The following is a 16,744-nucleotide window of genomic DNA, read 5'->3' on the forward strand; positions in this document are numbered from 1 at the left end:
TAACGGCGTAGAAACGGTTTCTGTATGGGACAGTGTCAGGACAAGACTGTGGGCAGAATGGGTGTGACATTTTGATGGTGCATTATGCATGTGACCCACCGTTGGAGATTAAATCAGTAGCTGTTACCAATTAGTGGCTAACTCAAAGAAGAAGAACAGCGGCTGAAAATGTCCACAAATACTGAAAACAATAAGGTCCAGAAGCTCCTCCCTCTGAGCAGAGGATGAGATCAGCTGCCATACAACAGAGATGGTGAATGACTGTTATTGCCATGTTATGCCATTGTTCTTGTTCATAAAATGCTGCAGATATGTAGCATTTATATGTCACACTAGAGGCCGACACCTCGGTGTGTCTTACATGTCAGGCCTTTTTTTCTTCTGCAATGCCTGCACACACTGGAGTGAGATGAGGGCGCTGTTGTTTGCCTCTGAGTAAAAACACAAAGATGGCATGAAGAAGGGATGTAGTAGTGGCTCTATAGTACCATCTCTGTGTAAAAAGGGCTCCTGAGGGCCATGGCTGTAGAGCATTATCTGACTCTGGAAAAGTGTCTGGACTGGGAGGACGAATGGTCCAGGCTCTGGCACTACCCTTAAGCTTTTCATTCTCTGTGCTCTCTTCTCTCTTTCACTGAGGTTTGACACTTTCTTTTTTCCTTCCTTCTTCTGGGTCTTTTCTCCATCTGTCCTAATTGTAAAGATATCGCTGCCTTCTTTCTGGGTCTGCATCCTGACATGCGCTATAGCACCGCTGTTCTTCTGCAGCAGACAGGGGTGCCATTCCCAGACAAATACAAGCACACCATTATAACAAATCTTTTACGAGTATACAAGTTAGTAATTCATAATAAATTAATAATAAATACCAGCACATGCTGGAAACACTTATTCAAGGGAGGCATTTTATTCTAAAATTAGCCATTACTACTCATATTGTGAATAAAAAACCTAGCATTTGGTGACAGCTGAGGAAGATTTTTAACATAGATAGATAGATAGATAGATAGATAGATAGATAGATAGATAGATAGATAGATAGAAAGAACTTTATTCATCCCCGAAGGGAAATTCAACTGTCTATTAGCTCAAAAAACAACAAGCACTGTTTACACAACAGACATAAAATAAAATAAGTTAAAATAAGTGCATAAATAGAAAATTGAATTAATATTAAATTAAAATTGCCCATTCCACACTCCAGTCCAGCTGTGGCTAAGGTGATGTGGGTGTGTGTGTGTGTGTGTGTGTGTGTGTGTGTGTGAGTGTGACTGGATTCAGGAGGTGTTAAACAGTCTAATTGCCATGGGGATGAAGGATCTTCTGACACGTTCTGTTCTGCAATGCAGTGAGATGAGCCGACTGCTGCTGTTGCTCCTCTGTCTCTCCAGGAGGCTGTAGAGAGGGTGTCTGCTATTGTGTATTAAAGCTTTAAGTTTGTTCAGTGTGCCCCTCTCCACCACAGTTCTTAGTGGGTCCAGTCTCCTGCCAAGCACTGAGCCAGCTTTTTAACCAGCTTCAAACGCTTAGTGTTTTGTCCGTCAAGCTGCTTCCCCAGCACACTGCAGTGTAGTAGAGTGCACTGGCCACTGTGTGATAGAACATGGTCAACATCTCCACACACACATCAAAGGACCTCAGTGTCGACAGGAAGAACAGGTAGCTCTGCCCCCTCCTGTAGAGGGCATTAGTGTTAGAGGATCAGTCCAGCATACCATCCAAAAGGACGTAGGTGTTTATTTACCATATTTTCAAAATTGCATCGGTAATTACAATTGGTTTCCACTGTGAATAAGCATAACAGGGTGGGCATGTTATGCTTTTCCACATTAGACAAGCATTCTAAAACCGGCTGATTAAAGAGAGAAGCTTACTTTGCTTTTTGTAGAGGGTTTCCCGCCAACAAAGTATGCTACTCCCTGAATCATGCGATGGAAGAGTAGTAGTCAGGGAGCATGTTCATGTAGACTTGCATCAGAGTAACAGGGTGGGCAGTTGACTTAGGGACACAACATATATATATATCAGTGGCGATTGCTCTAAGACTGCAAGGGAAGCTCAGCTTCCCCTAAAATGTCAAAAAATAAGTGGTCAAATGTGTACTCTTGTGTTTTCATGTCATTGACTAAATATGCACTAGAACGCGTTCAACTTTTGTTCAGAATCAGCTACTGATCACAGGTCACTGACGCGACTTTCTTCTCATTCATTCCCGCAGCATCACAGCGCATTAAACAGTGGAGCCTCAGCGTCCAAAGACTTCAGTGGGGAAGCATAGAGTGGGTTGTTCCACTGCAGCGAAACTAGACAGTCATTGGATAAATGCTCGGTTTTGTTCCGCCCATCGGACGCTCAGCGTCTCTGGGGGTCTATGGGGCAGTGGGCTAGCCTTGGCTGGCCTGGATGCTGGGCTTCTGCATGATGATTGGATGATCTGTCTGAGGCTGAATCCCTTTTTGATTGACAGCGAAATGAGCGAATCAGAGATCTTGAAATATAAACCACCAGAGCATTTTTCAAGTTTCATTCCGTTGTTCCGAATTGATCTGGAGACTTTTCCAATCCTCTTAGTTACTTTTTCTTTGTTAAAAATGACTAGTGACAAATCTAGCATCTTGTTCTGGTGTTATTGGAGACTGTACTGGTGTTTGGAGACTCTGACTTCTGTCGCTCTGCAGTTACTGTCCCCAATGAGCAGCGGGTGCTATGAGCCCCTCCACCATCCCAAAGCACACATAGGCAGTCACTCTAGCCTCGCGCAGCAGGGTAGAATTTCCATATAAATAAACGGACACATTTTATCATGTAGGCCGAAAATGAGCTTCCCCTCCTTGAAAGACCAGCAGCTGCCACTGATATATATATATATATACATATATATAAACAATATATAAACAATTATTATGATTGGGATATGCGAAGGAGAGGTATGAAACCTGCGAGGGCTTATATGAAAACGTCACCCATTAAGACATAAATCAAAGACCACATTTGTTACAAACAAAGGCAAAAAATAAGCAACAATTAAATGATAATAAGAATGAGTGGGTAAAGGAAGCAATCAACTGAGTGATTATACAGTGAATATAAGAAGGAAAAAAAATACATACATGAATGAATAATGTAAGACAATAATGCATAAATGAAAGAACAAAGTAGGCTAAGACAACAAATAAACAACATAACTATAGATGACTTATTAAGTTTGATGGTACATAGTTTGGCTGACGAGGTACCTTCTGAGAGCCTTTTAAACTGATGTTAAATAAATGCATTTTTTCAGATAGCCAGGTAGCTGATTCCAGAGACGGGGACCTTGATAACGTATTGCAAATTGCCCAAGAGCGGTTCTAAAGAAAGCAGTGTGGAGATCGGAAGAGTTTTGTGTGAGCAGATGTGGACTAGGTTGTTAGATACAAATATATGACAGAAACTTGGAGGTAAAAGATTCATTCTTTGCTGGAACACAAGTAAGCAGATTTGATACACATTTATATCATAAACATTCAAAATTGCAAGTTTTTGCAACAGAGGGCCTAAGCTCGCACATGGTTCAGAGTTTGTAATGATTCTAACAAATCGTTTCTGTAAAGTAACAAGGTGTTTGAGATTTGTTCTGTAAGTGCTTGCCCATAGAAGATTGCAATGGGAAAGAAAAGGATATATTAAAGTATAATAGAATGATATAAGTCTTTCTGGGTAAGACATGTCTTATCCTGCTGATGACACCAATGTTCTTAGCAACTTTGTTACAGATAAATGATATATTCATTCATTCATTCATCTTCTAACCGCTTCATCCTCTTGAGGGTCGTGGGGGGGCTGGAGCCTATCCCAGCTACATCGGGCGAGAGGCAGGGTACACCCTGGACAGGTCGCCAGACTATCGCAGGGCTGACACATAGAGACAAACAACCATTCACACTCACATTCACCCCTACGGACAATTTAGAGTCACCAATTAACCTAGTCCCCAATCTGCATGTCTTTGGACTGTGGGAGGAAGCCGGAGTGCCCGGAGAGAACCCACGCTGACACGGGGAGAACATGCAAACTCCACACAGAAGGGCTCCCACGCCCGGGATCGAACCGGCAACCCTCTTGCTGTGAGGCGAGAGTGCTAACCACCACACCACCGTGCTGCCCATACATGATATATGTTTTTTCCAATTTAATTTTTCATGTAGACACCTAAAAACTTGGCATATTGCACTCTAACAATAGAATGATTGGATATATAGACATCTTAATCAAGGGGTATTTTTTTCTTATTCTTTGGTACGACTAACATGTATGAAGTTTTTTTTAATATTGAGAGATAATTTATTTTTTTGGAACCAGAGATTAATTTTTCTGAATTCAGCATTTGTTTGAATAATTGGGTCTTCATAATTTCGATTTAACATAAGCATGTTCATATCATCAGCAAAAATGATAAAGAACATGTTTTTTGAAACTAGGTATAAATCATGTCCATAAATAAAAAAAAAAAGCAAAGGACCAAGAATAGAGCCTTGTGGTACACCACATGTTAACTTTCTATAGCTAGATTCAGAACCATTCCAAGGAAACAAATTTTTTGTGGTTGTTGAGATAGTCAAGGAACCATTGGAGCTCAATTCCCCTGATACCATACAGCTGCAATTTTTTAACCAGAAGACTATGATCAACAGTATCGAAAGCTTTGGACAGGTCTAAAAACCCCTATAGCAAATTCATTATTTTCCAATGCCCTTGAAAATCGATCAGTTAGCTGAACCAGAGCCATTGCAGTAGAGTGTTTTTCTCTAAATCCATATTGATGAGAGTAGAGAAGATTGTGTTCATTTAAATACTCAGTCTGTTGTACACAATTCTTTCAAGTACTTTGGCCAGACAGGGCAGAATAGATATTCGTCTATAATTTGAGAATTTAGATATTTCATCAGATTTATATACCGGGATGACTCTGGCCCATTTGAATTGGTCAGAACAACGACCTATAGCAAGTGAGCAATTCAATATGTGAAGAAGAGGTTTCAGTATAGCAGGCAAGCATTTTTTGAGAAGACTAGGCTTCAGTCCATCATGACCAGCTCCCTTAGGTTTGAGGTTGGACACAATGTCCTCAAGCTCAGCTGCCTCAATCACCCTAAACCTGAATTGTTTGGGAGGAGCCTGTATTTCAGGAAATGTCATAGAGCTGTAAGGTATACTAGCAAGTGAGGGTCCAATGTTAACAAAAAGTCATTAAATCCATCAACAATTTCTAGAGGGTCAGTTACTAACCTACTTTCCAGACCCCCTTGAAATTCATCACATAATATTTTACATGATTAAGACTTGAATTAGATGATTATGATGATGAAACATGATTGGGGACCAGGGGCGGACTGGGACACAAATTCAGCCCGGGACATTCAGACGCATCAGCCCACACTGGCCCCTGCACCAGCCTACGCACCGGCTCACACGTCTCTACCTATAATCCTCTTGTACACACTACACAAACGCTGTCCTCAGAATCAACTGCATAAGAAAATCAGCAGTTATTGTTTAATTCCAGACTATAAAATTAATGCAATAATGGATTGGCCACAAATAGCTATGTGCTTAATATTTAACTTAAAATAAGAGCATATGACTCTATCCTAATAAATCTAATTTTATGTACAATATAATTGTCTGCCCTGCCCTGCTCAGCCCTGCTCTTGTATTACATAAGCCCAATTTATGGCTCACAGTCATGAACTAAGGAGGTATAAATTGGGCAATAGGCCCTATAGTCAACTTTTAGTCAACTTATTACTACAAAAAAAACAACAAAAAAAAACAAACAAACCACATAATACTACTAAAAAGGTTTTCCTCTGGCTAAAATGTAATACAGAGTAGGCTATTCCACACCTAGAGGAAATACGCAATTTGCCAAAGCCAACCTTGCACATAACACACAAATGTTAGCTAACGTTAATGCACCTGCTATGGCAATGTCGGCTCCAGTTCCATCTCCATCGTTAGCAACACCAACAGCCTCAGCCTGTTGACTGCTGCCAAACAGGTCGGTTATCTTGGAGCACTTTGCTGCCTCTTCTTGTAAAGATTTAAGTTTTTTTATTTGAGTTTTTTTCGCGCCACCGTTACCTTTTTTATCCTTTATCCATATTTTCTGTCTGATGGTCAAACTAGCTTGGTCTGCCATGAGTAATGACTGATGACTGTGGCTGAGCCAATCAGATTTCAAGAAAAACGAGGGCCTCTTTCGTATTGGAAGAGACCGCTCTTATTTCCTCCTTCAAGAATCAAAACATAAGATTGACACCTACGTTCCCTCTGAACATCGCACAGCAAACAAACAACATGGGAGGGACGTGCATTGCAGTACTGACAGCTAGCAACTAGCTTGACATTCACTAGTCTTTTTTTTTTTTTTTTTTTTTTTTTTTCTTTGACCACTGGGTCCGGCCCCACCAACCCACACCGGCCCACTTGGTGACCGGCCCACTTGGTGACCAGCCCATTGGGATTCGGCCGGATTACTTGTGCTAGATTAGAGTGATTATTTTAGATTTAATTAATCCTGCGTTCATGGCATTCTGCTCTATGGTAGAAGTGGGCTAACAATGTAAGACAAACTTTTAAAAGAAGTGTTAGCCCAATTTTACACAAAATATACCATATTAAAGCTGCAAGCAGCGTTGGGCAGGACCTCTGACTCACGCCATTTTGGCCTCCAGCTCACATAGACAGTTAAAGACAAAAGTTTTAGACGATTTTAGACCCCTCTCCACTCTAGCTCACAGCTGACAATTTCTCCACATTTGCTCATGTTAATTTTAGAGGCACTAGCTCACTTCCTGTTGGATTTAGGTCAGAGGTGTCAGTGTGTGATTTGTAGGTCTCGATGAGACGAACAAGCCAGTTTTAGTTTGATCTTTTTACGACATTCCTATGGACCACACTTCGTCCGTTGGCTGAGGTCCCTAATAATAAACGTACCAAAAACAATAGGGACTTTGTTCCTTGGCTGAGGTCCCTAATAATAAACATACCTTCGGCGAGGACTGAGGAGTCCTCTGCCTACACGCTCGTTCCCTAAATAAATGCAGCAAAAACAATACTCTGCCTACGGGCTCGGTCTCTAATAATTAATAATAATAATAAACGTACCAGAAACACCTTTAGCCGAGGTCCCTAATAATAATAATAATAATAATAAACGCACCAAAAACAATAGGCCAAGGTCCCTAAATATACCGTATTATGTAATGGGGACTGAAATAGAATGTTAGGAATAACCTATACATCTGTTTCAAGCATGAACATCACTGCCCTCATACTTCCATGCATCCCTTATGTCGGCATAGATACAACCAGTAGATGGCACTAGAGGGCAGAGTCAAAAGTTTCACACAACAATAAATGAGGTGATGGTGGAGAAATTTGTAATATTGTACCTTGAAACGGAGGCAGCATTGTAGATGGTGGTGGTCTGTGTGGCCATTATGTACATCGTGACATGGACGGAGAATTCTTGTCACTGTATTACAACTTCATTTAATTCCACCATTAGTTAAATTTCTTCATCATCTCTCATGGTCTCTTCTCGATTGAACTACACTACACTCAATCAGTCAGTTTTATTTATAAAGCCCAATATCACAAATCACAATTTGCCTCACAGGGCTTTACAGCATACGACATCCCTCTGTCCTTAGGACCTTGCAGTGGATAAGGAAAAACTCCCCCCCAAAAAAACCTTTAATGGGGTAAAAAATGGTAGAAACCTCAGAAAGAGCAACTGAGGAGGGATCCCTCTTCCAGGACAGACAGAGATGGATAGATGTCGTACAGAACAGATCAACATAACATACATTAACAGTAATCCACATGACACAGTGAGACAGAAAGAGAGACAGAGAGAGATGCAGGACAGACGGTAATGATAATAGCTTACAACAAAATGAATTGCAGTAATAATATTATAATTCCAGCTATTGTGGTACAATATGTTGAAAGTATATTAATATCTGATAGTATACATATGTACCAATAATCATGTGTATAACAACAGTAGAAGTATGACTAATGATAACAGCAGCAGTCAATCACACAAGTCACACTATCCAGGCACCGCTGTGATATAAGTTAACCTGCCAGACAGTGGAGCACAAAGGCTCCGGAGAAGAAGCCAAGTTAAATTGCATCCACAAACTCTGATGGTACTGTTCCATTTTGTCTATCTGTGTCTGTATCTAACATTGAGCATAAATGAGCCCTTACCCATCCTCCCCAAGCTCTCTGTCCTCCCCTACCTCCCCGTCCTTTGTTTGCCCCTCTTACAACCCCTGCTTCTCCGTTCATGCTCAGCAACACTGTGCACTGGGACCCTTCACATTACATGTGCTTGTGAGTGTTTAACCCTCATCCTACCAACTGGGGCATAGGCATAGAATTGGGTAGGGACGGTAGGGACACATCCCTACCAATATTCAGCCCCTTCTGTATTGTCCCTACCAGTATAAACACTGGCTGCCGGCATCCACTCAATATGGTACACAAAGGGTTAACAATTGTTGGTGTCTACCATACGTCCCGCCTCTAACCCCGCATTTCTCATCGATTGGCTCTACTATTATTTTGGTAATGTGTGATTGGTCCTCCCCAGCGGCGCTCTCTCCACTGACTTTGTGGTTGTGCGTCACCGTACAGTTCACGGCAGTTCGTGAGGGAATGACACATACATGCGCGTCACCATTAGCTCTCCACACCGGAGTGCCGAGTGTGAACGCGCGCCAGTGATCTGTGACTGTCTATGGTCCTGATATGTTGCGTGCACAGCGTACATTTCAAATTCGCATTCTACAAACAAACGTGCTGATTTCATGGCTGAAAAATGAAATGCCAGCAGGCCCAGCACCAACAACAGTCGTTGATGAACTGGATGAAAAGGAAGACAACAGATGTGAGTCAGTTGGTTCGGTAAATAAGCTAAAAAAAAAACACCTGTTGATGTTAGGCTAACTGAATGGCGTTCCTTGGCAACTCTTTGCCAGATAATGAGATGCTAACGAGCTAATACTAGCTGAGCGAAGTTTGGCAACTATTAGATAAATATTATATGCCAGAGAAAATGAAATTCCACTTCACATGCTCCATCAGCAATCATAGATGTCATGTAGTGATGACACAGTTCAAATTAATGTTTGTAGTAAGATGACATGATAGAAACAGTCTGAATAAATAAAGTGTAAACACTATAAATAATAGCTCCTTCAGTGACAGTCCTCAGCATCCACGGTGTGTGAAGGAGAGACTTAGGAGAATATAGGAGAGATCCACTGCTCCCAGTAAAAACACCAAAACTGAGTCATATTTATGTAATAGATATTGGATGTAAGTGCAACATTTTGCACAGAGTTGTATTATAATGATTTTGGAGCATTTACATTTTTGTTGATTTTATTTATGTTTAACATGATGAAGCTGACTAACTTGTGTTGACATTATGTCTGTTCTTTAGCCTATATACATTCAGATGTTGTTTAATGAATTACACAATTGTAAAACACACAGTATGTTTTCCTCAAAACAATCAAAATCTATGACTGTTGCATCTCAAATTGTCCCACTATTCACATGTCTTGAATCAATATATTTTTTGTCAGATGACAAGTAGTAGAGAGACTGGAGGAGATGGAGGAGGAGAGGCAGGAAGAGAGACAGAAGGAAATGGAAGAGAGACAGAAGGAGATAGAGGAGAGACAGGAGTCTCACAGGTGAGACTGAATCGTGAAGGATATATGTTGATAGTGAGATTCAGCATTGTGACTAGAGGTAAGTAAAAATATTGATTCATGCATAATATATGTTTTTACCCGATATCAATATCAATTCGGATCACTATTACCAACCCAACTGCAGACCACAGGCTGGAACTGAAGTTACGCCCCTTTGGAGTATACTGTTATTATTATTATTATTATTATTATTATTATTATTATAGTTTACTGTGGACGCACTCTGTCAGTCATTTTTAAGGAGACACCAATAGACAGGAGACCCAGATTTCCACTTGTGCTCTGCTGAAGACCATAAATCGTGCTCTTCCTAAAGTGAGATGATGTTCAAAGTCAGAAATACAATGCATAAATTCATAATAAAGTGTTTCATGACTATCAGATTAATTATTTATGTTCTATTATTCAAGATAAGACTATAAAATAGTGTGTCATGACTCATGCATGTGATTACTGTAATAACTCTCTGTGAGTTTGTCAGTACGAGAAACCCCTTTCACTTCACACCCCTTTCTCAGCAGCACTGAGCAGCAGCACCAGTTAAGCCTTTTTTTGCTCACTTTTGCCAAATTCTTCATGCGTATTTATTGTGGTTGATGTGGAGTGGTGTCGGATAATGTGTGGCAGTGGATTGACAACTCGAAAGGTGATGTATGGTGGATTTGGACCAGGCCTGTCTTCCTTGATAGCAGCCAAGCCAACGGCCTTAGCTGTAGCCACCACCTGGCTTGGGCTGTACACACCCCCAGGACTCACCAGACCTCACCAGTAGCCTCCACCAGGCAGCAGCAGCAGCAGCAGCAGCAGCAGCAGCAATCAACCACCAACGTCCACCAGGCCAAGCCTAGGCCCTGCTGCAGCCCATCCACCAGGCCAGGTCCAGGCCCTGCTGCAGCCCACCAACAGACTGCCAGCCACCATCAAGCCTCCTTCAGGCCAGGTCCAGGCTCCAGCCAGGCTCCACCTCCAGGCCAGGCCCAGGCCTAAAACTCTGCAGCAGCTCATCTAAAGCTACTGTAAGTTGAAACTTTGGCTTGAATCAATCTGACCCAAAATGCCTCCAAAAAAGAGTATGAATCCTAAAGACTCTACAGCCGATGATGAACGCATCACTGTCAGCATGGTTGCAGAAATGTTAGAACAGCAAAGAACTGTTTTCAAAGACATGATGGAACTCCTGGAGAAGAACTTTAAAGGATTGATCACCTGGTATTTATATCTGTTTCAGATGTTGAAGGGGTCTTAAACACACATTTCTGAGTTCATTTACCAAATAATATGCACCATTCACCTCTATCTAACCCTATTTGAGTACCCAATCTTGCTCTCGCGAGAAAAATAGGCAATCTTGAGTCCTCCGGAAGCCTGGGGCAGTGCTGAGCGGGGGGAGAGGGAGGGGGGGCAGGAGAGGTGCTTTTCACAATCTCCACGCAGCAACACAGCGTCCTTAGAAACAATCATGGCTGACGGAGACCAACAAGCGAACTATGGCATACGACCGTTCATGTTTGAACCCGAACCTGCACCCAATAATGAGACAGAAGAGAAGGAAGAAGCAGCTGTAGCGATGGAGCAACCACGTTTACAGCAAGATGTGTCGGAGTGGTAAGTTACGTTATTTTTGCGTGGTAACATTACTAGTCTTCATCCTGTGTTACTAACTTTAGATAGGAGTTTTACCCGAGTAACGTAACGGTAGAGTAAATACACTTTTTTATATCCGTAGTGATGAAATTCAGATTGACGTCACATTTTTATCACAGACTCAAAATTCTGGCCAATAGCCCATGTTTATATTATCAGAATGTGAAGTTAACATCACACTATTTTATCATTACATGAGTGGTTAGAAGCAGTGTTTTGATTTTCAGTCATAACAGAAACCTGACAAGGCTTCCTTTAGTCAAATAAATGTCCAATATTTGTTATTTGTACTCCTAAAGTTAACGTTAGCAATATTTCTTTTACTATAAAGAAAGTAGTGTTCGTCATATCTCATTTTTACCCTCTCCTCCCTAAAGGTGCTCATGTCGTAATTGTGCCACAATGCCTACAGAGGTGGAAAACATCTGCTGCATGGAGACCCCGTCGGTAAGTGTAATTCCTATGTAGATTTATTGATTTGCTAGTTCCATTCTCTCAAACTTTCCAATAATTGACATTTTACCTCTTTTCATTACTCAGGTCACAAGAAGAATGTACCAGCTTCAAACCCCCCCCACTTGTATGATAGACCATCCAGGATTTGAGCCAGTCTGTTTGAACCCCTTTGCTCTCCAGAATGCCATGAATATTTATCGGCAGGATAATGGAGAATTAATGGAAAGAGGTTATGAAAAGTAAGCTTCTCCACTACATATTTGTCTCCAAATATTCAAACTCTAAATACCTGATGTAATGATACTGTACATGTCAAAATGCATTGGTTAAATACCCTTTTATTATTATTTTAATTCATTATACCTAGTAAAAGAAAAGTAGTAGATAATGTCACCACAATGAAATAGTCTTAAGCATAAGAAAAATTCCACAGACAGTTACTGATAGTATTATCTTATAATCCCATATTGTCCCATACATTGTTCTATGTTAAAGTACATCTCCTCTAATCTACTAAACACAAAAAATGACACGGATATAAATAGAAAGAACTTTATTAGGATAAAATATATACATACACACACACACACACACACACACACACACACACACACAGATACACCTCAAGTGAAAAAAAGAAATACTTTAATGAAAAATATTTACAAATTTGTGTGTTTTTTCAGTCAATGCAGACACCTGGCCTACAGAAGTCTTGTCAGTTGGTGCTGGGGATACTTGGGCAGAAGAATCCGGGTGGTAATACCAGCTTGTGTGGTCTTGTGCATCAGATGGGAATTCCCGGACCCCGGCGGCTAATGCACGGGCTTCAGGTTGCCTCTCGATTGAAGCGGGATGCGTACTTTGCCACGATGTCCTCCTTTGCTGACCTGTCCTCCTTGGATGCGAGTGGCGGTGGATGAATCTCCTGCAGCTCTGCTCTGAAGCTGTGTGGGAGCTCAAAGACCTCACTGAAGAGCAAGTCCATCAGCTCATCTACATAGTCTGTTGGGAAAAACACAACAACAAATGACAGTAAATCAAAAATGTACATAACTGTTCCAGTTTCGTGGTTGTTCTTGTAGGTGCCACAACCCCCACCTAAGTTAATATATATTTATTTATTTATTTTTCTACCAAAAAAAATGTGTGTGATTACAGGATTTACTAAGTTCTTTGTTTGTCATAAAGATTTTTTTAAGTACATTTACCGAAGGATGGTTCTTCTTTGAGCAGCTGAACTGTGCAGGGGTTTGTGTTGGAATAGTGCAACTTGAAGATCAGTTGCCCATCCTCTGCTCTCTTCTGGGGTCGCTCTCTGTTCTCATTGTAATGCCTGGCTGCAAGATATAGTCTTTTGGGAGAAAGAAAAACAGATCTAATTAGTTACTTAACATTTTCATTTTCATAGTTATCAAAGTACAACTTACTGTATAAAAAATGTAAATAATAGTAACTAAAGACATACCCTCAATTGACTCAAAATTTTAAAATATTCAGCTGACAGGTGCTAGCTGTTTATATCCAGCCTTTAAATACTACTTTCAGTGGTTATATAAAGAAGTGTGAACCATGCTCTTATTTACCTGCAGAGCATTTCAATGTATGAAAACGCCACACTTTTTGGTGCAAGTGGATCACCAGGCTGTGGAAAGCTTCCAGCGATGACATCTGGTGATGGGGACTGAGCTTTTCCACGTCTTTCTGTACTCTCTTGCTGTTGATCTGCTTCTCTAGCTTGTAAAAGGCTGGCGTTCCTGAAAAAGAATAATGAGCGTGTAAATACATTTGCAAATGTTAGGCCAATTGTATACCACACAGTCAACAATTACATCCTTTTGAATCACTCAAGGCATATTTACCTAATCCCGCCATGTTCACATTAAATAGAAAATAATGTACTGAGTACACACCTGGTTGGAGCCATTTGTCCTTCTTCGGGTCCTTTTTCTTTTGCTGGCTTCCTGGGTGTAAGTCATGTTCACAACAGGGGTAGAGGGGGTCATCGTGTGTGTTTGTCCTGTATGTGGTTCAGCATGGAATTGAACTTGGCCAACCTCTCTGCGCCGGTTGTGTCCAACTTGATTGCTTATCATTGGCAGCCATGTTGCCAGCTTTTCACACCCCTTTCGTTTGGAGGCTGCCCGCAGTTTCTTGGCCAGTCCTAACAACAAAAAATGTTAGTAACAAGTTAGGTGACCTTTAAACATGTGTTGACACATCCAAAATACTCCAAACTATTCAACTACTGATTTTACACATTCATTACATCCCTCGAAAACTACTTGAAGTGCTTGAGGGTGACCACTTAATTTTGAATAAAGATAGCCCTACCCTTTTGATTGCATGTGACAGTGAGCAATATAATGTATGTTGCATGAACACCGCTGAATGCATGATATAATGATGACACCTTCTGTATGTGACAGTGTTGTTTGTGCATAATAACAATAATACATAACTTTCTCAAAATGCCAAATATCATAGTAATGGGTAAGCTGCTTCTCCCTCAGATACTTTGCAACCTGGTTGTGACAGTCAGTCACGATACAATCCATGGTCACACCGTCTGAAGGACTTGTATCTATGCACCTCCAACCACATTGCACGGAAAATCTTTTTAAAAATTAAAAAACAAAAACAATATTAGCTCTCATAATTCAAAAATATATAATTTTTGTCTTATTTTTCCTTTTAGTTATATACTTTTTATTTGCTAAATTCTTACAGTATGCAGGTAACAGGGTGTAAATTTAACACCTGCAAAGCAACATATGCTGGTGAGAGAGCAATAAAGACGCCCGGTAAACAATTATATATTAAAATACCTTCAACATTTTTAAATAAGATGCCCCACTGAAGTACACTGCAGCCGACAGTTGTCGATTGCCAGCCGGGGTGGAGAATCCTATCAAAGGCTGACTCCTCCATTGTCTGTAGTACTGGCAATGTGGGCATCGCTGGATAATGGAAATGCAGGTCCCCGGGTGTATTTCTTTAGCTTAAATGCCCTCTTGCAGTCTGGGCATTTTTCAAAAAGCTCCAGGAGGCAGCTTTCAGACACAATCAAGTGGCTAATGGGACTGTGCTGGGTGGGACTGGATCCTTCACTGTGTTAACATAAGAAATTAAAACAGATTAGAGAAACAGTAATGTAACAATGAAATACACGTGTGGAGTGAATATTGAATAACTCACGAGATATCCATTGAATCCGACACCACAGTAGCAGAGTCTTCTGGGTTATAAGAATGGTCATCTGGATCTAGAGGTACAAAAGATGAGCTCCTCTCCCCAGGGCTGTCCCCCTCCTCTTCCTCCTCCACCAACTCAAGACGAGCCTTCTTCATCTGTGGCTTGATGGGTGTGGTGTTTGGTGTGGAAGTCATAAATGTCTGGGTACCTTGTGTGGACAGAAGTAGATTTTTAGACTACAGAGAGCAATATTAGCAAACCAATAAAATTGATCGATTTTTGTCATTAGTCTATTTATACAAACTGACAGCTATTTTTTTTTTTAAATTCCAGACCTTATAATCCAATATTTAAAATAGTTAGCAAACAGTTATGATAATTTAGAACACATGCAGTACAATGAGGCTATAAAGTTGATACAGAGAGACATCAGCAGCTCAGCTGATATCACCTGAATCCCATCTACCCTACTCACACTTTTGCCAACACACACACACACACACACACACACACACACAGTAAAACTACCCCTCCCCCTGTTTTTAACTTTCCCCTAAAGCCCCCCTTCTCCCCACTCCTTGTTTTTGAACCTCACATTTCCTCACCTCACCTCACACAGTATTCCAAGACCTGGGACACAAAACTATGAGAAACAGTTATAGGTCACTATGTAATCAGATGTCAGACCACGAACCTTTACTCCTGAAATGTGGCTGCAGCTGAAGATTGTGCCTTGAAAGCTGTGTGCCATACCTTCTTGTTGTCTGTGGTTCAGTCTGACAGCCAACATCAACCATTTTGGGTGGCTCAATTCCGGTAGATGCAGTGGCCTAACAGCAAGGAATACAAATGTTAACTGCTACGTTATATCTGTAAAAGTTACCTGAGAACATAATCCAGAGTATCATAGCGTTTGAACTGCATAAAAATACTACAATATAGAGGGAATCGCCTTGTTGTTTACAAATGCTTCCAGGTAGGAAATATATATATATATATATATATATATATGTATATATATATGTCTCACATTTTTCACGTCACTATATCACCGTTTAGAACAATCTGATCTGAAACGACATGAAACTACTCCAGTTAGCTCAATCATGTTGTGAATTGAGTAGAAAATTTCCGACATCTGGGCCAATTTCCTAACACCTGCGGCTATGAGTTGAGTACATTACATGTTTTATTTTAATGTTTATGGAGACGTAAACCTATTTAGACCCGTAGGTGCAACCGGAAAAGAGGGAGCCGTTTGTTCCAAGGCTAACGTTAGCTTCATGTACAGACAGTATATTTCCACAAAGTAGCGACACTCACCGTATGCTGTGCTCCCCTTTCTAGCCGAAGGGTCTTTGCTAATCCAGCATTATACTGTCCCAAGTTTGAAAAAGAGTCCGAGGAGAAACAGGTGGGCCGCTGGAGCAACAGGAACATTGCCGTTGAAAATAAAATGAATCCAACTGTTCCTCACATTAGCATCACCAGATGGAATGATAAAAATATTTTTATCTGGGTTTTAGCAGCCAACCACTGAACATTTATGTCCTCCGGTGCCCGTAGTTCTCGTTTTCTTTGACATGCTTGCCTCTGTTTGAGTTACGCCAGGTAAAAATACAAATGGCGGATTTGCTTCCTTCACTCCAGAAAATACTGGGAGTGGTTTACCT

At 40.9% G+C, this 16,744-nt stretch overlaps 2 protein-coding genes across 2 annotated transcripts in view; both read left to right on the plus strand.

The window, feature by feature from the left end:
- The window catches only part of LOC125900970 (uncharacterized), a 674,134-nt gene that overhangs the window by 340,772 nt on the left and 316,618 nt on the right, over positions 1-16,744 (plus strand). The window lies entirely within an intron of this gene.
- LOC125900322 (P2X purinoceptor 7-like) lies at positions 11,239-12,695 on the plus strand. The gene is made up of 4 exons (XM_049595223.1): positions 11,239-11,384; positions 11,801-11,870; positions 11,964-12,118; positions 12,563-12,695. Exons 1-4 carry the CDS (start codon positions 11,239-11,241, stop codon positions 12,693-12,695), a joined length of 504 nt encoding a protein of 167 aa, XP_049451180.1.

The sequence above is a fragment of the Epinephelus fuscoguttatus genome, linkage group LG14, assembly GCF_011397635.1.
Source record: "Epinephelus fuscoguttatus linkage group LG14, E.fuscoguttatus.final_Chr_v1".
NCBI classification, from domain to species: Eukaryota; Metazoa; Chordata; class Actinopteri; order Perciformes; family Serranidae; genus Epinephelus; species Epinephelus fuscoguttatus.